Source organism: Cinclus cinclus, chromosome 4 (genome assembly GCF_963662255.1).
Source record: "Cinclus cinclus chromosome 4, bCinCin1.1, whole genome shotgun sequence".
In the NCBI taxonomy this organism is placed as follows: domain Eukaryota; kingdom Metazoa; phylum Chordata; class Aves; order Passeriformes; family Cinclidae; genus Cinclus; species Cinclus cinclus.
In genome coordinates, this window is record NC_085049.1 from 29,523,106 (window position 1) to 29,550,310 (window position 27,205).

At 40.4% G+C, this 27,205-nt stretch overlaps 1 protein-coding gene across 2 annotated transcripts in view; it reads left to right on the top strand.

Moving 5' to 3' along the window:
- The window catches only part of CACNA1C (calcium voltage-gated channel subunit alpha1 C), a 445,763-nt gene that overhangs the window by 274,256 nt on the left and 144,302 nt on the right, over nt 1-27,205 (top strand). For both annotated transcript variants that reach the window (XM_062491895.1, XM_062491894.1), the window contains exons 6-7: nt 13,935-14,096; nt 15,717-15,913. In XM_062491895.1, the coding sequence (XP_062347879.1) occupies nt 13,935-14,096; nt 15,717-15,913 (359 nt within the window). The remainder of the gene's footprint in view (nt 1-13,934; nt 14,097-15,716; nt 15,914-27,205) is intronic.

Here is a 27,205-nt window from a genome sequence, read left to right on the forward strand (position 1 = left end):
AATATACTTGGCAGTTTACTGCCACCAAGCCAAGATAAAGGTCCTTGATGACACAGGGAATTGCTTCATATAGCTTTAGGCAAAATTTGGCTTCTAAATATTAGTTCTGCCTTAAATTTTACTGTTGTTACATTAAATAACGTCAGTTTTTTTGTCAAGCCCAGTTCCTTCCTTTTCTCTTGAGGTCCAGAAGCTGTAGCAAATGTGCTGTCAGGCAGATGCCTGAAGTTCTCCTTCATTCCTGAACAAGACTTCTCAACCCTCTGTGCCATCTCTTTAGCACATACAGCACTGTGAGAGGACTAGTTGCACCACCTTTCCCATGTCCTGACCTCGCTGTTTTTAATCTCAAGTGGTCAATTTGTTTGCTTTCATTACAAATGGGGAGGGAGTGGATTAGAAAGGATAGAACAGTCTGAACTAAATGTCCTCATTAGGCTTGTTTCTTCGTAGTTAACTGCAAACTACACATGCTTGCAAGTGCTTTATTTTCTTAGGTCACCGTTACTCAAGGGAGTAATTCGATACCAGCTAACATCTCCCTTAGGTAAGGGTCATTCCTGTGAGTATGGATTACACAATCAGGACCTAAAGCATGCTTCCCTGAGAGGTACAGCCTGCAGAATGATGTAATTTATGGCAGGAGAAGTTAACTCTCTCTAGCAGTAGCAAAGAAGGGTTTATCTTGCTAAGGAAGATTACTTACAGAGGCACGTCGCTGCTCTCATAAAGATTTCTCTCATATTTAAGAAACGCCAATGAAAACAGGGAAATATTTATTTGATCTTGTCTATGTAGCTCTTTTAAAAATAATACTGGCTACAAATCTACCCAATAACTGCCTCAGCCTTTTTCCTAGCAGTTACTGTGCATGCTGGCATGATTATTCAGCTTGTCTTCACAACAGAAAAAATCACAGTATCATAATATGGGACCACATCAGGATGTTGGCAGTCCCTTTCAAATGAAGAAAACAAACCCCATGCTGACATCAAAGAGCAGACAGGGAGATAGTGAAAATTTCCAGAAGGGCTCTGAATGGATCAGACATTTCTAGTACCTTTTTTTCATTCTTCAAGTAATGTCCAGAGTTCTCGTTCAGATTAGATGTAGGGCACAGGTCTGAAAGGGAACCCATGCCACCAAAATTCTTGTCCTGAAACATCTAAAAATCTAAGAATGCCATCTGCTGTCTCCTCAGAACAGTTTGCCTTGTATTTGGACAGATTGAAGCTAACTGGTACCAACAGGAGCACATTGGGTTCCCAGTTGCTCACTTGTAATTGCTGGCTGTCGCTGTCAACATGCTGGGGAGGGAAGATTTGGCTGTTCCACATCAAAGCAGTAAAGGCATGATCTGCTTTGGGTTTTGCTTACATTCTCCCCCAGGTGACACCTCTACTGCATCTGATGTCGCCCCAAGCTTACAACAAATTTCATTGCATACTTTGATTTCAGTTGGCTGAATTTTGCATTGCTTATTAATTTAAGATCTTGGAGGAATGATTTGAAGTCCTTTGTTCGTTTTCTCTAGAGTAACTGTGTGTCTATTAATGTGTTGCTGCCCTGATGGGACTATTTAACATTCTCTTTCTCATCCTGTCCCAAGGATGTGACTGTCACACACACTGGGTAACAGTCAACTCAGAAGTGGGACACCAAGAGAGTTCATTTTGCTCAGAACACAAGATGCTACATGAATGTTCCATGACTCTGGCACCATTTGAATTACTTCTGTCTGTCCAAGCCTTCCAAAAGCCTTGTTGGATGCCTGTGGTCCTTGTGATTTTCACAAAGCATTATCAAAATATCAGCAAAGCACAGAGCAGCAGACCAGCCAGATCATGTTCTCAACCAGTGAATGCATTTTAAGCCTGTCAACAATATTTTTTCTGTGATGATCTGAATTTATAATAATATTGCATCTTGTATAAGTTCTATAGTAGGGAAAAAAAACCAAAGCATGAATTAATTACTGGCAAAAATATTTTTAAGTTTCAATGTCTGCATAAATCTGTGGGAGAGCCTCTCTCTTCTCTTTAACGTAGATTTCTCCGAAATTAGGTACTGCCTTCTTAGTTATGTCTGTTAGCCATTACTGTGCTAGATGAGAGCACAAGCACGTTGGCTGGTGTGAACAACTAATAAACTATTCAATGCTTAAGATGTTCACTGATGGAACAAATAATTTGCTGTTCTGATCATGGGGAAGTATGGAAATGACAGCCTAACCTAGCCCAGTCTCTTAACATTTTATCTAAGTTTTCTTTGAGCCAGGGAAAAGGGAAGGAGATCAGACATCTTTCTTAATCTCCCTTTTTTCCAGAATCAAATCCAATTCCTGTTTAACACATGCAACAATAACCTATCCCATATGTGTTTTGCCCTTTGTTGCAACTATTTTTTATGAGTTGTTTGAGTAGCTATGCCTCTTATTTTTTCAGTTTTAGATTATCTTCTGCTGGTTTGCCCTGCCACATCAATCACAGTTCAAAAAACATCTGCTAACCCTCTGCAAAGATTCTTTTTTTCAATTTCTGTACTGCTAAAACTGCTCAATAGTTTTACAGCAGAAGCATTTTTGACAGAATGTAGCTCATGGGATAAAAGAAATAGGAGAAATTATAAAAATTCTATTTTTGTCACTTCTTTCCATAGGCCTTACTAAATGTTGTTTTCTTTAGCAGTGGAAATGGCTATAGAAATTCAATTTCTTTACAGGATTACAAAACATCCTCTCTAAACTTTCTTCAAACATCTCATCATTCAACCACACACCATCCTTGCAGAGGGCTAAGGAAGTGGTGTGAGAACAAATGCTTTCCATCTCAGAAGTATAATCTCTTGGGGGTGGTTATTTTCTATTATTGCTCACACATTAGGCTAGCAGCCTGTCTGATATTTCTTTCTTTTTTTGCATTTGTTTTTGAGTTTGGTGATTAGTTGTTGTTTTTGGGTTTTTTTTTTTTTTCTGCAGTAAGTTGTTCAGGACATTTCTGCAATTGACATTTTCTTGTAGGTTGTTTTTAAAATTACCAAAGGATAAAGTTCCTTTTAATCGGGCTGGATATCTTGGTCACAAGTCAAAGCAATACATGCAGGTATGAATACATTTAGGCTTTACAAAGGCCTGTTCTAAATCTAGCAGTTCTGGTTTTCAATATAAACAATGCCCAATGAAGGAATTTAGTGTTAAGTCTCATCCTTCCCCTCACAATACAGATGAAAACTTAAACTCAGCCTCTAGCCCATCATTTGCTTTTCATATGCCAATGCTGAGATTATATCACTTTAAAACTTTACTTTGGAGGAAGTAAAATTCCTCTCAGATTTATATTTGTATATTTCTGTATCTGTTAAGGATTTTATTTAGCTGTTTCAGATTGCAGCAGGAAAGCCTTATTTTTCCCCCTTGAGAGTTTATTATATGTAAAAGGAAATTAAAAATAAATAAATGTTTAATTTGAGTGTATTCTAGCAATACATACACAATCTGTACAAAAAGCCTTGGAACTGTGCAAGTTGTAAAGAGAGTTGCAAAGAAAGTAAATAAAGAACCATTCTCTCTTCTGACAAATACAACTTTGTGAAAACAGCAACTATTAATTTTTCTGTCCAAACATACTGGTGCTGCCTAGTGAGCTAAAGGACATTTTGCTTATTGTATCAGAAAGTATTTTTTTCCCCTAAAGCATTTTATTATCTGATGTGTGTAAGCAGAGTTTTAAGTCTAATCAGGTTTATAAAAATCAAAAGCAACAGTCTTATTAATGTGGAAAAATAAAGCAAGCTGTAGTTTTAGGTATTCTGAGATGGGACTGATTAACCACTGTGTTGATAAGCCACTAAATCCACTCTTTGTTCTTAAAACTAAGAGTCAGAGTTGCTCAGATTTGTCTGGCCATGTCTTTTTTCCAGCTGTTTGCGAAGAGAAAACAAATCCCACAAGTGCATCAAGACAGTAACACAGCAATGATCATACGCTGTAGTGTTTGCATCAGTTCTTTAGTTACCTGATCAGGTAGCTTTCTATTGTTAGATTCTCAAAATTCTGCTAGAAACCCTCCATGACACTGATTTGAAAATGTCACTCTGTGTCTCTCCAGATCTCAGTCCCATCTATGCTCATTAAGCACTATCCCAAGTTGAGAGGTTGGGTGAATTTTCATCTCTAGGGCTATATAACCTATTATTTGTCATATACAGTGCTGTACTTCTACACAGTCATCTAAAGACAAAGTTTTTGACTTTAGCCAATATTTTGTTGTAATTCTTCTATCATGAGATGCTTTGTATAGCTCATAGTAAGCCACTTGTTATTTGCTGGAGCATTTAACCTGCAAGAAGATCAATTTCTTTCATCCATATATTTTTCTCCATGTACTACTAAACTCTAATCTTATCATCCCTGACTGGACTTCTACATTTACAGAATCCCTGTTAACATTTGTTATCTTTTAAGCTTTTGCCTTTTCCTGAACCTTCTCACAAGTGATGAGTTAGAGCATCTGGAGAAGGACATGAAACAAATAAAGTACACTTTATTATTTATAATACAGAGACTAATGTCCACTGACTTGAGGAATTCTGTCAATAAACTGTAAAAAAAAATTAACAATTTTATATAGGTGTTTGTAACCCAAAATTCATTAGTTTTCTACGCAAATGATTGAGACCGAATTTCTTTAAGCCCACTTCTGCTACCATGAGGCTTTGGCGCTTCCAGGTTTTCAAAGTACCTTGTTTGCAAAACTATTTCCTTAGGACACACGTATTCATTTTTCAGGGCTGCATGCAACAGCATTTGGCATCCTGAAACAAGACTTTTCCATCATTATCTCGGTTCAAGTGGTCATTTAACTATTGGTTTGGGTTTTGTTTTTTCACATTCACCTGACCAGACTGAAGACAGTACAGCATGCTGACATATTCCTACACAAGTTTTCTGATTGAATCCAGTGGCACAGGACTAGACCAAAATTCCCCCCTGTAAATACTGTTCCCTGTCACAGTTGTGCTTGTGTGCTTGCTCATGAAGAAACTTAAAATGTTTAAATGTGATGGGTCATTTCACTGAGACCTGGGGCAGTCTTTGGGCCAGACTGTCTTTGGGTTTGGATAGCCCGGCAGGAAGAGGAGCCAAGAAAAATTCTTCCTATCTGTGATCCTTCCAAGTGGTTAAAGATAGATAAAACCTTTACGGTGACCCCATGAATGGTTTTATCAGTCCATGATCATCCTGTCAGCAGAAAATCAAAGCTATTTCCTGGGAAATAATAACAGCTGATCCTTGCTGGCCTAGGAACTGCCAGGGCTCCTGAATGCCCTTTACCTGCCTTAACTTTAAACCATCCTCAGAAGTCTCTGTCTGGCAGAGAGTACTTGACCTCGAACCTCCCCACTCTGTGTAAGGCTACTTGGCAGCACATTGTGGTCTTTGTTCAGAACAGCTTTGGAGTTTGCTCACTGAACTTCATCTTGGTTTTGTTTGAGATGGCCTTTTTTTCTGTAACATGGAATTTTCTGTAGGCAGTTACTGCTTTTCTCTCCATGCTCTTCCTCTGTATTCAGGTAGCTGCATGGGAGGGACAGCACACCATTTTTAGGTTTTATTTTTTACATTTAAAGTCTGAAGATCTTGCCTGGATCTCATCTTCCACTGAACTGAGCTAAAATCAAATGGTTAGAGAGCAAGGCTGAACTTGCAGGAGCTACCTCATAGATTGGAACTGGAAGAAAGTCTTTTTCATCATCAAGCAACTTTACATACTTTGAACAAAAGGCTACTAAAAAAGAGTTAAAGTCCCCCAGGAGGAGAGAGGGATACTTCTGTGAGTGGTAGTAGAGGTCTCTTCCAGCAGAGAATCAAGGAGCCCAAGCCATGTGTACATTTATCCAAGCATCCTCCCCAAGTTGGGGTTGTGTAGCCACCACACTCAGGACAAGCTCTATTGTCTGCCTAAGCTAGGTCACTCCAGCAGGCAGAGGATATGCAAGCTGAGCTGCTTCCCAAGAGAAAAGGATACAGAAAGAGCTGGGTTTTGTTGTGGGTTTGGGTTTTGTTCTACTGATCATTTCTTGCCTCAAAGGATGAGGCAAGGGTGGTATTGCAAGACTTGGCAAACATAAAACAATTGTGTTCCTGTCCACATGCCCATTTGTATGAATCTCCTTGTGTGTGACTGTTTTGGTTTGAGAAGTCAATGAAGACACAGTTTGAAAATGCAGGAGTGAAAGAATTGTGAGCAGATGCCAAAACTTTTTTCTATTTTTTACAGCACGTGGTTTTGAATTGTGTTCTTGTATATGTTTAAATGGCATTGCCTACTCCAAAGTAGATGCCCTGCAGCTTGAAAATTTTCTTTCCTATTTCTTTTCATGTCATCCAGCTTTCTGTCCTGTGTTGTGTCTTTCCTTACTGTTTCAAGACCTTCCCTATTATTCTTGAAATAGAAATTACATCTGCAGCCCCAAGAATGCTGGGCTACACCCACAGAATTTACTTTATCTACCAATTTGCCACTAATATTTTGAGAATCCAGCAAGACAAAAAAAGACTACCTCCCCAAATTGCTATTGTAAAGCTGTCCTTAAATGAACTGTGTGATATTATTTCCATTTGCAGCTCTGGTGAAGAAAGTCCTCAATGTTTTTTTCTCACAAATAATTGTAGATGTACTTATCTAAGATATCTTGCCATGACTGTGAACCTTTTTGTGCTAAAACTGTCTGTTGTTTTCCAGACTTCCTTTGAAATTGCTATAAAACCTTTCATATTTATGAATATTTAATATTTTTCAATTTTCTTAGCCAATATCTACATTTATTAAGTGATAAACATCCACTCTGGGGAATATTACTGGCTATATTGCTCGTGTTTTGGAAAAAGAACTGTGGTGGCAGTCTCTTGGTGTATCGTCAGAAATAAATGTGATTTGTGGGTAGACTTTGCTCATGGCTGGGGATGGTGCTTCAGCTCTACCACTTCAGAGTGGTTCCCAGAAGTGTTCTGACTCAGGCACTGTGCTGAGTCACAAAACCTCCCCTGCTTCCTCCTTGCTTGCACCGAGTCGTAGTTTTCTTCTGAGCTATATTAGCAGAAAAATAATTGCTTCCCACACCTCTGGCACTGGCTTAAGTACAAAAATATATATTTTTGTGTGCATAGGAAGGAAAAGGAAAGATGGTCCTCTCCTTTTCCTTTTATTCCTGCTCACTTCTAGGAGGTCATTTATATGAGAATGTGCCTGCTCATACTCCTGGTTCAGGCAACCCCGTAGTGTGAAATATATCCCTGCAAAACCAATTGAAAAATAGACTCAGGATATGATTTCTCTGAAGACCTGGACTACTGATGTGATGGGAACAGGAAACTGCCCTGTCCAGCAAGCCAAGTTTGATCCAAAATTGAAGATGCGTGAAAATTGTGAGAGAAGATTCTGCTTGGCAAGGCCTGAATGTTAGTTCTGAGACCAACATCTTAAGAATAGTTTAAGCTTGGCCTGTGGAATTCAGTCATGGCACATCACTTCCACAGCAGGTAGCAGGCAGAAGTCAGCCCAGAAAATGGGCTCAGATGAAGGGGTGGCTCAAAGTGAAATGTGCAGGATCTGGGTGTCCAAACACACTGCCTGAGGAGTGTCATGGTGTAGTGTCCCTTGGACAAGAGCTGCTAGCTCCTGATAATTGCCACGGCACTTCTGATGTCCAAACAGCTCCAAAAATGCATTGACTGCTTCAAGAGCAGGGCTCCTGGTTACTCAGTGTCCTTGTAAACAAAATAAATCATAACGTTGATGGTCAGCATGAGATCTAAAAAGCATTCAGAAAGTTAAGAAATCACAGTCCAGGTGTGGTCAGTGAGGATGAGGAGGATGAAGGCAGTTCCAGGTGTGGTCAGTGAGGATGAGGAGGATGAAAGCAGTTCCAGGTGTGGTCAGTGAGGATGAGGAGGATGAAGGCTGTCCCAGGTGTGGTCAGTGAGGATGAGGAGGATGAAAGCAGTTCCAGGTGTGGTCAGTGAGGATGAGGAGGATGAAGGCAGTTCCAGGTGTGGTCAGTGAGGATGATGAGGATGAAGGCTGTCCCAGGTGTGGTCAGTGAGGATGATGAGGATGAAGGCAGTTCCAGGTGTGGTCAGTGAGGATGAGGAGGATGAAGGCTGTTCCAGGTGTGGTCAGTGAGGATGATGAGGATGAAGGCAGTCCCAAGTGTGGTCAGTGAGGATGAGGAGGGGTGGGTCCTGCTAGGGGCTGCCTTCAGGGGGTTTCTGTACCTGTTCTGTTTCTGTACCAATCTCCAGGGATCTCTCACAGGACAGCAGTGACAGCATCTGCAGGGGAAACACCTGGATGCTCCCAGAGCATCGCTCAGGATGTGCAAAGGGACAGGCCCTGTGCCACAGGGCAGCACAGGAGAGGGGAGCAGCGCACCTGAGCAGGTGGGAGAGCACGTGCTTGTGCAGGGAAGATCCTTTTTCTTTCTCTTTTCTATTTCATCTTCCCAGTCCCTCCCCAGTGCCTCCAGACCCTGCCAGTGACCCCAGAAAAGAGACGAGTTGGAGGGAAAAGCTGTTTAAGTTGAGGGGACATTTCATTTTCCATTATTGTCTGTGTTTAAATTGGAGGGGAGCCCCTTCACCTGCGACTTTAAGGGTATCAATTAAAGGAAAACTTCCCTTTTCCATGATTTACGGATATCAGTTGAAGAGGCTTGTTTTCTGCTCAAATGTTGCTTTTTGGTGTTTTTGGTTTTTGTTTTTGTTTTTTTTTTTTTTTCCTAGCTAAAATAGAAGGGGATAACCTTTCTGATGCCATTTTTTGGGTTTGAGTTGAGGGAAAATTTCCCCATTTTCATCATCTTGCAGCTTAAATTGCAAGGTAATCTCTTTTTTCCCTTGGTTTTAAGGGTTAAAATTCAGAGGAAATACTCCTTTTTCTGGCATTTGAAGTATTTAAATAGAGGAGGAAAGGGTAGAAAAAGAGAGAAAAAATGGCGGAAAACGTGAGGAGAAAAAGGGCGGGAAACATGAGGGGTACAAAAGGACAGGAAACCTAAGGGGAAAAGGGAGGAAGATGTGAGGTAATTAACACTAATGCACTAATTAATTGGGATTTTATGAACACCACTCTGCAACAAAGAAGAAATATTGTCATTTTGAGAAGAAGCCTGGCAGAATCAGACTAAGAAGACTTTTCGGGTCTGAAAGTTCAGAGTCTTGGAAAAAAAAGGCAAGTTGGGTGTTTCTAAGAATTGTCTTACTTTTTATAGGCATGTCTTTCTCGAGAGGAATTCTGTATTAGCAAACCTACCATTAATTTCCTTGGATGTGTTCCACAGTGCAACAATGCCAAGTGCATTTTAGCAGCTGGGGCTTTTTCTTGTGCCATCTTGCTAAATATTGGTTGAAATCCAAAAAGGCTTGTAAGTACACAAGGGGATATGTAGGTAATCCCATTGCTTTAGGTGCAGACAATTACATGCTCAAAGATAAAGCTCATTCTTCAGTAACTGCCTGAATCGATGAGACAGCAACCAGCCCCTCTCATCATCTTGCTGAGAGAAAAACACAGCATCATATAATAGCTCTAAAACACCTGCAGCAGCCCTAAAAGTCCATTTCCCATAGCTTTGAGAAACATCAGTTACTTGGTATAAGCTTTTTTCCTCCATTCTTCCACAATCCCTCTTCTTCCCCTTTGTATTCTAAACTTTTGGGTTAATACAGTCCTCTGGAGGCTAAAAAGGGCTTGACCTGGTATAAAAAGCAATGTTTTTCCCATGTAATAAATATTTAAAACGTTTTATCAGTGTAAATAAAGGCTAAATTCTGTGAGCCCAGGGAATGGCATTAACATGTTTTGCTTGCTGAAACATTTATGGAATCACTGTCAGCCAACAGAACACAGCCAAGAGGATTTTTTTAAAGGTAAACTGAAGTGCTTTTAAAATAAATACTAAGAGTTGTTTAAGATCTTCAATTATTAACAGATGAAAAGTGTGGGCTGAAAAAGTGCAAGCAATCCCTTTCATTGCACTTTCCTTAATCCCTGTGCAGTTCTGTGTCCAGCCTGGAGTGAGCTCCTCAAGGCAGATGCTGCACCTTAACAGATGTCTGCAGAGAGTATAGCACACAAATAAGTAGATTAAGAATGCCAAATATTTGAAAACCCTTTATTTTTATATTTATTTCTCAGGACTTAAGTTCAAGACCCTGTGTTTATGGTTGGCCAGTGCTTACATTGCCAGCCTCTGCAAACAGTGCTGCAAAAACTTGGATCTGCTTTAGAAAGCAGTTATTGGCATCATCTGCTTTAAACCCAGAGGCCAGCTCTGCAGTGTGATCAGGTCCTCTGACTTAATTATGAATATCAGCTGCACAGCTCATTTCTAGGAGTGTAAGCCTTACCTCTACAAGTGAGAAAAAAATTCCAAAGACATGCAATGGTGTGAACACTTGTGTGGAGTTGTATGTATTGCACCATGCAAAGATTAAGAGCATACATGAGTTGGGACAGAGAAATCATTCTTTTATAAGCTGCACTCTATTTTCTTCCTCTGCACAGAGAAAGGGCCCATAAGAGCATGGAGAATTCTCACCACTGGTTAGAAAAATCTTTGTGACTGCTTGTAAGGGGGTGGTTGACCTTGATTCACTCTGATGAGGAATGCATCTGCACCTCTGGGGCTTCAGAACACAGATTTGGTGTGTGTTTGAAGTGTGTGAGGTTTTTATTTTAAAAGTCATTCTGTTCCATGTACCCATCTTCCCCCAACCTTTAATCCTTCCTCATCTGCTCTCCCTGTTCTCCCCTTTGCCAGTACAATGAATTTTCTGAGTGTCTGGGCATGGTTCCTCGTGCCATTCCTTGCAACAGCTCTTTGTGTTGCAAGCAGCTGCCTGACAGAATAAAAGCAATTTCCAGGCAGCAGCTGTGTTGCAGCAATAAGCTCAGCATCAATGTGGGGAGCCTGGTGATATGCATGAGTCTCTTGCTTTTCTGCAAGTAGCATCCATTACATCTCCTGAGGGCATTTGTAAAGCTGCTGCATAGTTAGAGTTTTTTTAATATTTAGAAACTCTCTGAGTACTTTGATGGTCATGTATTTAAGTTTGGTAATAATTGGAATAATCTGGATTTAAAACAGGCTGCCCTGAAGGGATACTGCACAGTACCCACATCAATTCATGCTAAAAGCATTCAGTACCTCATGTCCTCTTCAAAGCTGGCTTATTATTCTCAAGAAGCTTTTCTCTAATTGAGCTTCTGAAGGTACTGTACATCTTCTGGTGGTACACATTCGCCTTGACCATCTAAACATTATCTCAAGCTTATGGTACAAACCTTTGTTTTCATACACCCTGCTTTATTAACACAAAGGGTGTTGCTTTGTGCAGATATTATCTTCTCTGGACATCGGTAGTAGGCTGAAGCATTTTCATGGTGTTGAGTGTTAATGAAGCTTTTTTTAAAACTAGAGAGCTCTTTTGTTCATCTTTTTGTCTGTCCTCAGTACCCTTTCAAGAGCACTGGGTATAACCTATGATGAATGTTAGAAGAAATTAATAATAATAATAATAATAAAGGGTAAATTACATAAAACCTGGTATTAGAACTCTTGAACTCATAAGCTTGGCTACATTTTGGGTTAACAAGTCACTGAAAAGGGAGGGTGTCGCAATTGGCCAAGCAGCCAACAGCAGCCTGAGTCCCCAGTGACCTGGGACTGCTCCCCAAAGGGCCTTACTGGTCCAGTTACATAAGCAAGGTAATTATGTAATCAACCACACTTCAGTTATAAACTTGGGATTGTATATAACTCTGGTGGCCAGCTGTAGGCCACCGCAGTAGGCCTTTAATTGCTTTTGTGAAGATTTAGTTGAAGCAACAAATATTTTCAATCTGCAGAGTTTGTGTGTGTTGTTTTCAGGTTTGCATCCATCCATAGTCTTTAAACTTTCTTGTACTTTTGTACTTGTTTGGCAGAAGGTGAGACATTGTTTTAATTTTCTGGGAAATGTAACATTCTGGACCAATGTAAAGAATTGGAGCAATGCTGGTATTTACTGCGCTTCATTTTCTGCACATATTTAGAATTAGTAGATTCAAAGATGTGGGCATTTAGAGGAAAAGGTTGACTACTTCATGTAAGCACAGATTTTTTTTTTTTCCCCCCCAGAGATACTGCTTATCAAGAAAAGCACCCAGAGGCAACTGAGCAAGCAGAGTGGCCCACTCTTGTACAGCATGTTTTGATGCTGTCAGTAATGTAATTCTTTTCAGAGTCTCTGTGGAAGCCAGAATGTTTCATGCTGAATGGCACTGCCACTGGATAGGAGCATATCCCTTGGACAGATAACTGATAACAGATAACTGAACCACTGTAGACACCTGAAAAAGTGTTCTGACATCTGAGAGATTAGAATCCAGCCAGTACTTGCTAGCAGGCAGTGAGGGATGCTGCTGGTGAGGCAGCTGTGCCACTCTTGGTTGCCTCTGCTGTGTTCCATCATGGCTGTGGAGCAAAGGCAGTCTCAGCCTTAGCTGTGAGCTGACAAGTGGATTGCCTACAAGGGAAAGTGCTTGTCAAGAGATGTGTCATCCTCATTAGAAAGTATTTAAATGAAGGCATTTTTTTAAAAGAAAGTCTAAGATCTTAGATGATAGATTTTAAAAGTTATTAGTTATCACAAGCTCTCTTGGCAGATGTATAACCGACATTTACAACTCATGAATCACATTTTTCAAAAATCACAGCTAATATCAACTTCTCTGAGGAGATGACAGCATTTTCAGGAGACATTAATGACTTCTGGCTCTCAGTCATTGCAAAATCATGAGCTTGTAATTGTTCTGATCTGGCTATGTGTAGACTATAGACTTCTAGAGGTCTCTCAATACTTCCAACGTTAATAACTTGCCAGAGACAGGGATTGCTGTCATTCCTACTCAAAATGATAACTTTAAGATCTTTGTAAATGCAAATCCTTACTAAAGGCTTATGAGGCTGGCTTTATTGTTCTGGTTTTACAAAATGAGGGGAAGGAGACAGAGCTGCATGAATCTGCAGCTTGAGTCAAGTGCATCTGAGGGTACAGTTGCTTAGTGATTTAGAAAACTTGGCTACAAGTCACCTTCCCTGGGCTGTTGTGGGAATGTTTGGCTTGCTCATGATTAGGTCTTTCAACAGTCTCATACCTTAACAATCATGTAATAATATTTTGCTCATATCCATTTCTGGGCAGCCTCTGTTAAAAGGTGACCTATAAATCGTGGGACAAAACCAACACTGCTGGTTCTGACTTTCCCTCTGTTGAGACTGAAGTTAGATGAGGTGGGTGTGGAGCATAGGAAGATCCGAAGAGGGCTGGGAGTTCTCACTCAATAGGGGTTTGATGGTTCTTGGGCACCTCAGGTTCTGCCTGGGACTGGCTTGACTTCTGGAAGCTCCCAGATTCAGTGGAGGGACATGACTTCAGTTTGACACCTCTCCCCATGCTCTGGAGTGCAGCTCTGTGCACCCCAGCATTTCCCCTCTCATGTGTACCATGGTTCTTGTCCCTCTTCAGGCTTCATTGCTCTTTGTTTTTCCTGTGCTTTAACTCTCCTCAATACCATGTGTGCAACACCTTAAGCCAGTTTTTCAAGAACAAGCAAGCTAGTTGAAATATTCCTTACTCAGGATGGGGATATTTTGGTGACAGGAAAGGTAATAACAGTTTCACTTTGGTCTGTGATCTGGGAAGTGGTGGTAAGTTTTGAAATGTTGGGGATCTTCTGGGGAGGTAATCTGTAAATGAACATCTTTGCACCATCAAGGTAATGAGTTCAGGTGAAGGGAACAAAATAAAACTGAAACACTACTGTGCAATTTGTAGCCTCTCTGAGTTTTGCTGTCTTGCTGATAAGTGCTTCCTTCTGTTCTTTCTGCAGGTCTCCAGGTGGTTTTAAATTCAATTATCAAGGCCATGGTCCCTTTGTTGCATATTGCCCTGCTGGTGCTGTTTGTCATTATTATCTATGCCATTATTGGACTGGAGTTATTCATGGGGAAGATGCATAAGACCTGCTACCATGTGCAAGGGGGACTGATAGGTAAGGGGAGCACACACGAACATACAATGATTTTCAGAGGGAGGTTTTTCCCATGTGTAATTTCTTCTGGCACAGGAGGTAGGTGGCTGTTGCTCACTGCTTATGTACTTCTTAGAGGTTTCACAATTTGACCACTGCAGACTGAGCTACACAAGAGATGGTGTCAGAGAAATCAACAACTCACATGTTTTATTATCAATCTCATACACAAATGCATCTTTGTTTCAAACCAGTATCTTTGTAAAAGAATATATATTTCAGGGCAGTACCTTATTTTTTTAGTCATAGGCTGCAACTTTGGTTAGAAGTGCCACCAGAAAGAAAACAAAATTAAATTAATTGGAAGAAACTTTTTTACATCAAACCCATCAGGAAATGTCTTTATTTCAAATTATTTACAGAAAGAAATATTCACATTTCAAAATAATTCAATTGCGCTGTCACTCATCTAACCATCTGTTCATTTTCATTTGATTTATTGATCTTGAACAGCAGCTATTTCTCATATTGTAGAGGCTATTAATGCCTACTACCCAGTTCAGCTCATAAGAAAATAGTGTACAATTGTTTCAGAAGTTCTGCATTTTCTGCTTTTATAATGTTGGCAGACTTCATTTTCTGGAAATGATGCTAGAACTATAATGAACTGTCACTCTGGTTTGCATCTTTAAAGTGGGTGTATTTTTCTCCATTCTGTCTGGAAGTATTTACATTACAGCATCTAATTCTGATATTACTGTTTCTGGCATCCTTTCATGATCAGAATGTGATCACAATTTTTAAAAATTACATTGTTTACCACATCATAAGATGAGAAACAAACATAATTACCTACTCCCCTGCAGATACGTACGTACCTGCATCTGTTAAAAATGTAGCACAAAGATCTGAAATCCGTATATTTAAAAAAAAAAACATATTGCAGATATTTTTTTTCTTATAAAAATGTTTTCTGGAGCATTCTTTATATACCAAAGCATTTAGTTTGCTGTGTTATACAGGCTGTCAGGTCTTTGAAAACACCTGTACAGAATGAGAGTTGGATAATCAAGCAGCAGTCTTAGTTTCTGAGTGCCACTGGGCTACCGATAAAAAGCCACACATCATCTAAATGCCGAAAGAGCAGAGCTCCAGACACTCTCTGCTGTAATTCAGCAGTGGTCCATTGCCACATCAGCCTGTCTCCAGAGCACTGAAGCCTGTCTGCTGCAGGGGCTCAGCCTCCTTCAGCAGTGCTAGTCAGTGCTGTGCCTCCAAGACTAACCCAGATGCCAGGTGACTGCAGTAGGAAAACGCTGGCCATGACACACAGCCTAATGAAACATGATGGGCTTGATCTAATGTTCCCTGTCCTGTTGAAAGGCATGAATTCTTCCTCACAGGAGGTTATACTTTGGAAAATAAAAGTTCATCTCAGTTTTGACTATAAAATTTGACAGCTTGGCTAATATTTGTTGTGAAAAGAAAGCGAAGCGTGACAGTGAGCAGTTGCCTGTGTATTCCTGAGAAATCCGTCAAAGTCTGCAAAATACATTTGTTAAAATCTGATATCCTTTCACTGGCTTATCAGCATGTCAAATGGTTTCCTTCAGCTGTTTTTTTCCCCTTCTCTCCTTTAAGATACACCTGCAGAAGATGATCCATCTCCGTGTGCCCCCCAGTCTGCCCACGGGCGGCAGTGTCAGAACGGTACCGAGTGCAAGGCGGGCTGGGAGGGACCTAAGCACGGCATTACCAACTTTGACAATTTTGCTTTTGCCATGCTCACGGTGTTTCAGTGCATCACCATGGAGGGCTGGACAGACGTGCTGTACTGGGTACGTATCCGAAAATGACAGGCTGAGAGTCCTGCTCGTGCTCACAGCTATGTTGAAACTTGGGGGCTTTAGCTTTCTTGCTTGTTCTCTAGAGTGAAGGCATGGTTGCTAGCATGGAGCTTGAATTAACTCAGCTTACTGTTAGGTAAAATGGAGGGGTTATCTGGTGCAATGGAATCAAATGTAAATATTGACTTTCCATTGATATTTTAATTCTGAATGATAACAGACGGCTCATTGATTTGAAGGTTTGCAATGTACCTTGGTTGAGCAGAAAGTCATTGAAAGACCCTCTCTGCAAGAGTGAAACATCTCATACATGTCCAGATTACTGAGGAAGAAGAATTTGTGACAGACAACCATATGCTCTACTGTGGTATTTGTGTTACAAAGGCACTACATTTGTCAGCTCATAGGTTTGATAAGAAAGGCCTCACTAATTCCAGCAGTACTCCCAATTATGACTTTTGTCATAGAAGAATTTATTCAAATGCTATTAGCTCTGATACTGGAAACAATCACGCTCACATATTTTTAGCCAAAATATGATGCTACCTGTAATAAAATTGAGTCTTATCTTGTCCTGTAGCCTTATTCTGGGCATTTCAGCAGCTTTAGTTTGTACCTTTTAATTCCTAATGTATTGGGAAATTCACTGCAATGCAATTATACTATAGGAGTTAATATCAGGTTTCGTTTTCACCAGTAGATCATAAATAAATATGTTTTTGGATGCAGCTCTGGCCATCAGCTTTTGCAGCAATGTTATAGCCTAGGACTTTCATTCACACACAGCACAGTCCTGTCTGTATAAAACTAACCCAGACTCAACTTGTAAGTCTGGTATGTCATGACACACCTGGTTCTCCAGATGGTTGGATGTGTTAAAATGAATGATGTAGTTTGACTCGAGAAAGCTCAAAGCACACAAAAGGATAATCTGGACTGAGGCATCTTGCACTGTTAGTCAACAAGCTTCTCTCTTAAACATGAGCCTGAAGCTGCCTTCTACCCACCAGTGATTTAGAGTTTGATTTCCCTTTGAAGATTTAGCTTATCTGCAAAGAATAGTCTCTGTGTGGAACAGCTAGAAGTTGTCTCTTTATGTTCTTGAGATTAGATTAGAATAGTTACTATAGCTTCCTTTTAATGCCTGAGATAAAGGGCAGAGATCAAACCACAAGGGGAGTCTGGGTCTCAGCAAAAAAAATTGCCATTACTAGAAAAGAGGGTATAAATTAATAAAATAATGAAGAGCAGAAGTTAAAGGCAGAAGAGAAACTGGGCAAAACTGCTCCACAGTTCAACTATGGCTACATAAAGCATACCTATCTTTTTAGCATGTTTAGCTCACATTTCTCCATCCTGTATGTGATTGAGAGGATTTATTTACAGGGAAAACAGGAGAAAGTAAATGATATGAAAAGAATAAATGAAAATAGTTTTGGCCCTGTATACCATTCAGAATTGTGAAACCTCTCCGGAAGTTATCATCAGAGTCTCCAGACATGTGCTAAGAAAGACCCTTCCAATTCTTACCCTTTAGGGTCCATGAGTCATTTTAATGACTTGATATGAATCATGTTTAACTCATTATCAGTTATCTAATAACAGGAGCCAAAAACATGTACTCACTACCAAAAGGTTTTCTACCATGACTGCAGCAGAGTCTGATTTTTATGGTGTCCCTGCAGCAAACTGAATTTTAGTTGTTGGCTTTTGTTTGGTATTCAGCCAGCTTTTTTTCACTGATTTCCTGAGCTGTTCTTTTTTTTCTTTAGAGACAGAATGCTGAACTTAGACCTTAAATTAATGCAGATTGTTGGTCATTATTTTTAGGGGTATGCATATAGTGAGCCTTTTAGATTATGACATTGTTAGAATGCTTGCTTTGGGAAGAGCAGAAATATTTGTTATCATCAGTTCCCAGTTATTCCTGGACAAGACTACAAAAGATAAGAGCTAACACTGCAGAAAAAAAAAATGTCAGTAACTGAGGAGGAGGGAATTCATTTCATAAAGTAAAAAAGTGCCACCTATGTTTAAAGACCATGAAATACAAAGTTTGAGTAAATACCTGAACACCTGAGCTGGCAGATATTTTTGGTTAAGCTGCTGGAAACAATCCTAAGAATACTATTGTCCCATATGACTTTTGCCTCTTTGTGCTATAGTGACAAAGCAGACAGAATTCAGCTTTGATCAGTGTTTACCATTTGGTAAGGGAGGTGTCTGAGGTGTTTCCTTCTGCAGAGGGGTCTGTGCCATGCTGGGGTCAGATGCTGCTTCAGCATCTCTTGCAGGGCACGCCTAGGAGAAACACTATTGCTTAATATTTCTGTGTAGAAATGGTCTCTAAATGCTCACACTGTCATTTCATTTAATATCCAAGCATATCTATTATGGTTTGCACAGTCAGGTTTAGAATCCATGGCAAGGGCATTCCTACTTAATTTAGCCAGATCAAAAGGAAGAGTACTCTGGATAATAATGGATAGAAAAAATGCAACATTTCAGTTGTTGAAGAATTTCAGTAAGTGAGGTAGGATACAAATATCTATCTTAACCTTACTGTGAGCCACTGTTTCCTTACTGCAGTCTGACTCATACATTACTTTATTCCCAGTCTTTGCCTTTTTGGCTGAGGAGGAGTGGACTTGTCATAGACAACCCATTGGGTGCTGCATCTCCACAGGGTGCAGAGATAGGAGGGTATTCTCTTCTCAGCTCTGAAAGATCTCCTGAAACCACAGTGAGATCACAAAAATTAAATTTTTCTTTATAAGGAAATAAATCTGCACAGTTATTTAAATTAGAAATACAGAGTTTGCTGTCCATTTTACACTGAAAGTAGATTTAAAAATACAGTGTAAGAAAATTTGAGATGCAGCTCAGACAGTTTTGCAGACAAAAATTAAACTTAACCATGTTAGCTAATGGGCTAATATTTAAAAGTGCTGAGCATTCAAAGCTCAAGCAGACTGTCAAGTTCTCAGCTCCTCTGCAATTCAGGGTAGACAACAAGGTTTGAATCTGGGGTCCTGCTGGGGTCAATGGCAAAATTGTCATTAATTTCAAAAGGTCAGGATCTCACTTTGTATTTTGCAAAATCTTGATCATGTTGTTGAGATTTCTCACATGCAGTCATAGTACAATATGAGCACTTACAGATGCCTGATCAAGGCCTTCATATCTGTTGAGATTAGTCTTCCAAGGACATACATGTGGATGCAGAGAATTTTCTTTGCTCCCTTCTTAAATCTGAAAATGTGTGCCTGGCCTAAAACTCAGCAGAACAACAGATAAAGCTCTGGGCTGAATTACTTGGCTGGAAGTGTTGATATCATGGAGCAATTCCCTTGCTTTGTACTTTTCTATAAGTGCTTCTCAATTATATCTTCTTATTTAAAAATAAAAAATAAAAAAAATTAAAAAACCCCACAACTTTTTAAAGATAATTAGATCTCTGCATTCTTCTCAGTTGGAATGGAGGGAGCTTAGCACATTTCAGCATGTTGCCCTGAAAAATATAGTAGTCATTTCATGAAACCTGTATCTGTCCTGTGCCACAATTTGCAAGGTAAATGCTGCATGTTTCAAAGTTAGAAAGCTGAGTGACCTTCCACAAGCCCTGGACTCCTAATCCACTTAATAGCTAGCTCTTCAGATTTTAACTTCAGTTTCCTGCTTCCTTCTTCATGTTTCCCTATGCAGGCTTTCCACCTGTGTAGGGAAGCCTGTCTCCTTTCTCAGGGAGTGCTGTTTCCCAGCCTCTGATACACATCCTCACAAAAAGATAATCAGAGACAGAAAAGCAATAAACTTTTATTCCCTCAAAGGACTTGGCATCACTAAGATCAATACACTTTCCAATCTCCTCTCTCTCTCTCTCTCTTAGAGATAAGACTTGCGAGTAGACTGGTTTCTTTTGAAATAGGAAAGAAAAACGTTAGGGAAAACAGTTTGATACTGCTATCATGGAAGGTAGGATAATTACTTAAAAAGGCCCAAATTTTTAATGTGAAATAACTATATTGGACAGGATGAAAATCTGTTCAAAACAGCCTTGTTGACTCTTCACTGAAGAATTGATCTTTGTTGAAGGGAGTGTTAAGTGTTTCTACAAACACATCTCCTGTACTGCCTCAGTCTTACAAGTTTATTTTGCCCCATGGAAGGAGCCTTTGTCTCATGGGCAGTCAGCCCACAGAACCACTGAGTAGACAGGCACCTCTTGGGATATGTCACGTTACAACTTTTCCTATGCGTTATAGAAGGATTTGAGGTTATTATTCTCAAAACTCTCCTTAATGTATGATCAGCCAGCATTAGCAGCCCACTTGGTGCAGGCACCAAGGCCCATTTCTGAAGGCCCACCCATCTTGGAAACTTCCAGCAGCAGATGAAAATCCAAATGTTGCGAATTGAATCATTTGGTATTTTGTAATCAGCCTCTGCTGCAGTCCATTATTTTGTATTGTCTTGTTGACTAAGGAGGAAAATTAATCTCTGAGCAGTTTATAACATAGTGTTTAAATATTTGTAGGCATTGTTTGTCTTCACTTAATCTTTTTCTAATCTGAGGAGATTCGGTTCTTTCAACCTTCCCTAATGGATCTTCTTTTTGTTTTTCATCAGTTTACTGTCCTTCAGGGGAAGCTTTGTTTTTGAGTTAAATTCAATTCAGCCAGTGCCCTGTCTCTACAAAGGTTTTCATCTTTGCGTGAAATGTGCTCTCTGCAGCTGGAGACCTGTGACACTGCATGCAAATCTACCCACTGCAGCCTTAGCTTTACGTGCCTGGTCTCTCCACTGCCCTGCATCTAAGCAATGGTAGATAAAAATGAAAACAAAGTGCAGGGAAATTGCAAATTGTTGTATTGGGCTGTTCACATTCCTGGGCAGTGGAGAGCCTGGTCCTGAGTTGTTCTGCTTGCCCCTCACAGCTTGAATTCTAGGATTCAGTAATTCTGCTTGATCTACTTGAAGAATATTAACAATGAGCAACCCTGAGCCTGCCATCAGTTTTGGAGTCTTGGCTCTGACCCATGTCATTTGGACAGCACTTCAGAATACTTGGTCAAGTCTCTGAAAATAACATGCAGTTCCTCCAGGAACAATTTACCTCAAGGCTGTAAGTGTAAACTAAAGAGTGTGGTATTATTATAGATGGACTAAGGCCAAGCCTGGATGACATCCAGGGCACTAACCTGTCCCTGGAAGAGATGTCCAAACTGGCACATAGTAAGTTGACTCCCTCAGATTTAAAAAATCCTTGTTAGTCTTCCCCAGCCCCTAGGCAAGAAAATGAGTTAATAGTCTAAAACAGTGCAGTATAGCCACTACAGTACAGTGAGAGACACAGCGCAGTGAGATTGAATCAGTGCAAACCTCCAGGAGCATCACATCCCCAGCGACAGCAGAGAGAAACACATACAGATGCAGTGAGTTAAACAGGCTGTCCTGGAACTTCCCTCCACCTCTCAGTCTTTGAGATCATACTTTCAAGAGTCGCTAAATCAGCTTGAAACACGGGCTTACAGTCACCCTTCCAGTTCCCATCATGAAATCAAAACGGAACAAATTGAACAACAGATGTAATTTACTTTGCTGACAGCATTGACAGATTCTGTAAGCTTTTCTCATCCCCCTCCTCCATCCTGTTGCAGCCAATGAGGAAGATGTGAGAAATTCAGAGGTATTGCCTCAAAGTGGAAGACATTAAATGCAGAACTGCAACCCCCAATTTTCACCAGCTGTGTTTTTCCTTCTAACCCTTTATTCTTGCAGCACTTAAGCTTGAATTAGTAAGACTTTCCACAAAAGAGAATTATCTGATTCTAAGAATATATCTGTCTACATGTTTCCATGGTGTTTATTCCCCATCCTCCTCTGCCCCTCCAAGAAAATGCTGGGCTTTTATTGTTGTGGGGTTGAGGTTTTTTTAATCATCTTTTTGGCAGGGGGTTGCATGAATGTGAAAAATTTACAGAGAATAAGCATGCAAGTATGAGCAACCCATCACTGTGATTGCAGAGGTTATTTCATCTCCATCTGCTGCAACAGTGGTGGGTAAGGGGAGAGGAGCCATAGTTCAGAGCACTGAAGGGCCACAGCATCAATGCACTGAAAAAGCAGTTTCCACATGTAATTTGCATAAATGCTGACCTCAATCTGTTTTCCTTTTCCTAGTTAACAACTGCACATGCAACTGCAATGGTTGCTGTACCACTGACTTGAAAGTGAGTAACAGCAGTGATTTACTCATTGGCACCTGCCACGAAAACCTGCTGCTGAACATTTGTTCAATACGCTTGTTGTGTGAAATGAAGTCTTTATGAGCCCTTCAGAACTCAACTTTGGACTGCTCAGCCATCTTCCTCAACATAAAAAGAAACTCTCTATTAAAAATAGGATTTTTTGGGTTGGTTATGGGAGGTGTTAATAGAGACCCTCTGCCCAGTGCTCCTGTGTGGGAAGGACCTTTATAATAGCCCTGTCTTTCTGTTGCCCTTTCACTTTTCTTTCTTCTTTTGTTCTTCTTTAGACTGTGTCCTAATTGCTGCTGTCTAATCACCACCACAGAGACCTTTCTTGTCTTTAATCTTTATTCTTTTGTCCTGGAGCTATAAAATTAAGAGCTAAACTACTGGAACATTTCTACACAACTTAGGATTTTGAGTGCTTCTGTTTGTGGGTGCATTGCTTATGTCTAGCACCAGTTTTATCAAGAAATTGTGATTGATGCCTTCTGAAAAAATATCATCAGATTTGTTAGCTGTGGACCCATATCTACTAGACAAATACACAAATAACAGACTGGTTCATTATCTAGATCCTGGGAAAGAAAAAGACAAGGAAATATGCCCAAGGTCAGGACACAAGACATGTATCTAGAACCAATTATTAAATTATTGTTTATTTTGAGCTTAACTTGTTTCAACATCTTGCTTTTAAGACAAGGGGCAATACAACTAAATCTTCACCAGTCTTACTGTGGACATAAAGTCCTTCCTTCCTGCCTGCAAAGAGAATTGGTCCATTAATATTGGCTTTATTCCTTGGTTTCTGAGGGATTTCTGCCTGAGCAGGATTTGAGGGCTCAGTATGATGAGTGGTCATGTCATCATAAGTGTGTAGTTTATCTGCACTCATGGCCCACTCTAGAACTGTCTTCTTGTAACTCCAATCCTCTGAACTGCACCCAAACTGAAGACCTAAAAACAATATTGAGCACATTTTCCAAAAGATACAAAGAGACCAGAAGTTTAAAATTATTGATTTAGAAGTCAATCAGAGGACTCAGTCTTCCTACTGGGAAGGACTCATGGGTTTTGGTGGATGACAGGCTGGACATAACCCAGCAATGTGCACTTGCATGTCCTGGGCTGCATCCAAAGCACTGTGGGCAGCAGGGGAAGGAGGGAATTCTTCCCCTCTGCTCAGCTCTGCTGAGACCATCCTGGAGTGCTGCCTGGGGGCCCCAGCACAGGCAGAGCATGGAGCTGTTAGATGAGTGCAGAGGGGAGCTGTGAGGATGATCAGAGGGCTGGAGGAGCTCTCCTGTGAGGAAATTCTGGGATTCTGTGAAAGGCTAAGAGAGCTGTGGTTGTCCAGTCTGGAGAACAGGATAGCTCCAGAGAGACCTCCCAGTACCTAAAGGGGGCCTACAAGGGAGCTGGAGATGCCCTCTGTACAAGGGTATGTCATGATGGGACAAGGGGTAGTGAGTTAAAATGGAAAGTGAGTGGATTTAGATCAGATATAAGGATGAAAATATTTGCAATGAGGGTGGGGAAACTCTGGCACAGGTTGCCCAGAGAGGTGGTAGATTCCCCATCTAAACATTAAAGGTCAGGCTGGACAGGGCTGTGAGCAACCTGATCTCATGGAATTTGTCCCTTCTCATTGCAGGGGGTTGGACTAGATGGCTTTTAAGGGTCCTTTCAAACCTAAACTATTCTATGAATATCCACCACAGAGCATCAACTCTGTTGACTTCTAAAGCATATCTAAAACAAATCAGTCAGGATGTTGTGCTAATCTTGCCTATGTGGTGTTGCTTATAAGACTCATAGGAAAAGGGGAAGGGGCAGTCCTGTCTGTCAGTAATGCAGTTGCAGCTCGTTCAGGCTCTTTGAAAGTAATTTCTTCAGCAAACCTTTAGAGCTTTTACAGTATCTCTGAGTGCCTATCAGACAAAGGTTTATTACCTGTGTGCTAGGAATTCTAGATATTGTACATTTTATTTGAGAATTTTGGATGTGATTTCACAACTGGAAGATGGATTAATTATCTAAAATGTAGAATTTTCCTAAGATTCCTAGATTGTGAACTCGATACAGAGGAACATGGGATGTACTGATCAAGTGCAAAAACAAATTGATAGTTTTGCTTTCACTTATTAAAGGAGGTGGTGATTATCTACATCTTACAGTGCTGTTTTTCATAATATTTATTTTTAAGGACTTAATTGACTATGGAAATCAATGAATAGTGTGTGCTTGTATATTCCTGTGTATGCAGCAATCAGTAGTGTTCTTATATAGTTGTGGAAGAATTTGCTATCAGTCTACACTGAGATAAAAAAAAAAACACTTATAAAACAGCAATACAGTAATACAAGGAGAAAATCCTTTCTGGATAATCAGCCATGCAAATATAAACACAAAGTAAACAGAGGCAGGAAGGGATAGCCCAGAATTCTAAGATGAAATTTTTAGATTTGGAAACCCACCATTGCAGAGGATATTTTTATGCTTGAATTGAGCACTTTATTCTTTTGGAGTGAATTTCCAAAGACATTAAAGGGCAAAAAGGTTTTTACATAACAGAGTAGCAGTAAGAGATGGAACTGCTGCAGTGGCTGTAATGAAAGAACTGTGGCTAGATAACCTTTGGGCTCTTGGATGACTTTCTCAAAGCCCAACCTTTTTCTTTTAAAGGGGAGAAAAGTGTTGTACACACCTATGTGGGAATCAGGCAATTCAGATAAAGCTCTGTGATGTTTACCTCTGGAGCTCTGAATTCAAATCCTGATTGAGTCACATGCATCCAAACAATTTTTGGAGGTCACTCCATGGTATTTCTGTAAATTACAAATTCACTCAACAACCACCCATGTAATCAGTCATAAAAGAAAAAGAGAGCCTTCGTGGCCTTTCATGGCCCATCTGCAGGTACCTGGCTTTGGCAGAGCACTGCAGGTGCACAATGGCATGAACCTCCTCTAAGCAGATCCACTGTTCAGCAACCATGAAGAGCAGAATACTAAGCAGGCCAAAGTAATACTGCTATTGATGTTAGCTGTTGAGTTCAGGAGAGGTAGGGAAAAGGATCTGTCAGTCATCTGTATCAACAAGCAGAATGGGTCAAGAGCAAGGGCTTGACACAGCAGACAGCAGGATGTGTTTGTGGGAAGTCCTGAGTACCTGCTCAGTCTGGGCCTCACGTCTTTATGAGCCCTGCCTGGGTCAGTGTCTTGCATGTTCTTTCCCCACTGGTCTGTATGACCCAGACACCTTCAGAGCAGACAGAGTGACCTGGCCACCACTGAAAAAAAATCACCTGACATCTGAGGGAACAGTTTCGGGAGAATTTTTTACATCCTCAAACTGCAGCAGTTTCAGCATGCTCTAGAATGTGAGTTGCTTTATCACTTGGCAGTAATTGAATTTCAATATTTCACTTTTGGTTAACATGTTCCATGTTAAACTGAATTGAGATACATTTTTTTTTCTCTTTTACGAATTAAGCCTGGAGAAAGTGAGGTGGCAAAGCAAGAGTTTTATTAGAGCTTAGATTTTTTTCTTTGATTTAAGGCTTTCTTGATGTGTAAGTGATGTTTTTAGTGTGAGTTCAGAATCCCTGTATTGCCAAACATGCTGCAGAGATATGTAGCACCCTCCAGTTTTCACAGAGAAACAGAGAAAGCACAAAATTACAGGTGCATGGGAGGATGTATAAATTGTAGATTCCTGATTATTTTTCTTTCCCCTTCCAGAGCTGACTAGAGGAATTTGCCAGGGGTAGTTGTACTAACAAAATTTAACATGCTGAGATTTTGTCAGCAAATCTGCTCTTCAGATAGCAGATTTGCCATGATGATGCATGTCCCTTTGGAGCACTACTAGTGCTAATAAAAGTTGCAACTTTGTGAAAAACAAAAGCCAGTAACACTGCTGGGCTTTTTTAAGTGAAGGGAGAGCCCAAAGGTTTTCTCCTCTATTTTGAGAAGTGTGAAGTTAGATGGCCTTTGCCATCTGTTGAAGTTGTACAGTAAACTTGTGTGAGGGCCATTTTAAATCACAGATTTAACTAGGACACTGCTAAACACATTCAGTATTTCCCCTCTAGTGCTGAACAGGGTGTTGATTCTAGGTTGGTGGTTGGGCTTGATCTTTAGAAGCCTTTTCCAGGCTTAATGGTTCTATGATTCCCCACCTCTCCAGCAAGCACAACCTGCTGTGCTGGAGAAGTACAGGATCAGGAACCATTTTCAACAGAAATAACTTGCAGTGAGAAACAGCTCAGCTCAATCATTGTGTGCCACAGACATTTTGACCCGCTGGTATTTGAATGCAAGCTGTAATTCTCTTCCTTACCCTCAGACAGAGATCTTGTATTTTCCATAATGGCTCAGTCTGGCAAAGAACATCAGACTGTAAAAAACAATGTGCACCCAAGCCGAAAACAGATGAAATATGAATGTGGAACTTTACTAACAAGGGAAATAATGTTGTAGAGTTCAGTGCTTGTATACTGAGAGCTAAAAAACACAGTAGAAGGACTGAGTGAATGCATACAGACAGTATCAGCTAGATAAAGCTTGGTGTTTTTCTATGTTTTTCTGACTGTATAAAGTCTTTCCCAGCTGATAAAATGTGCATATCCTTGAAAAGGGGCCTGTATTTAATGACTGATTAAAATGTGCTGTTATAAAAAAAAGTGTGGCAAATGCTACTGTAGCAATGCACTTCCCTCAAACAATATGCAACCGAAGCAAATATGGTTTGTTCCATGTAACAGCAAAATGGCATTCCTGTATAACTTTAGAGGAGCTCATATGAGCTATTTTACATGTTTTTTCACTTTGCCATCAAGCAGCGACCTGGTTCTAAGGCAGAGCTGATCTCAGCTCCCACCTTGCTCTTGAGCAGGGAGCAGCAACCTGGTAGGACCCTCCTGCAGGACTCCTGCCTTTGCACAGTCTCCCCAAGGTGCATCTCCTGCAGAAGTGTGTTCTCTCATGGCTCTGGAGGTTGAGCTCCAGCCCTGCTCCCCTTTGTCTTC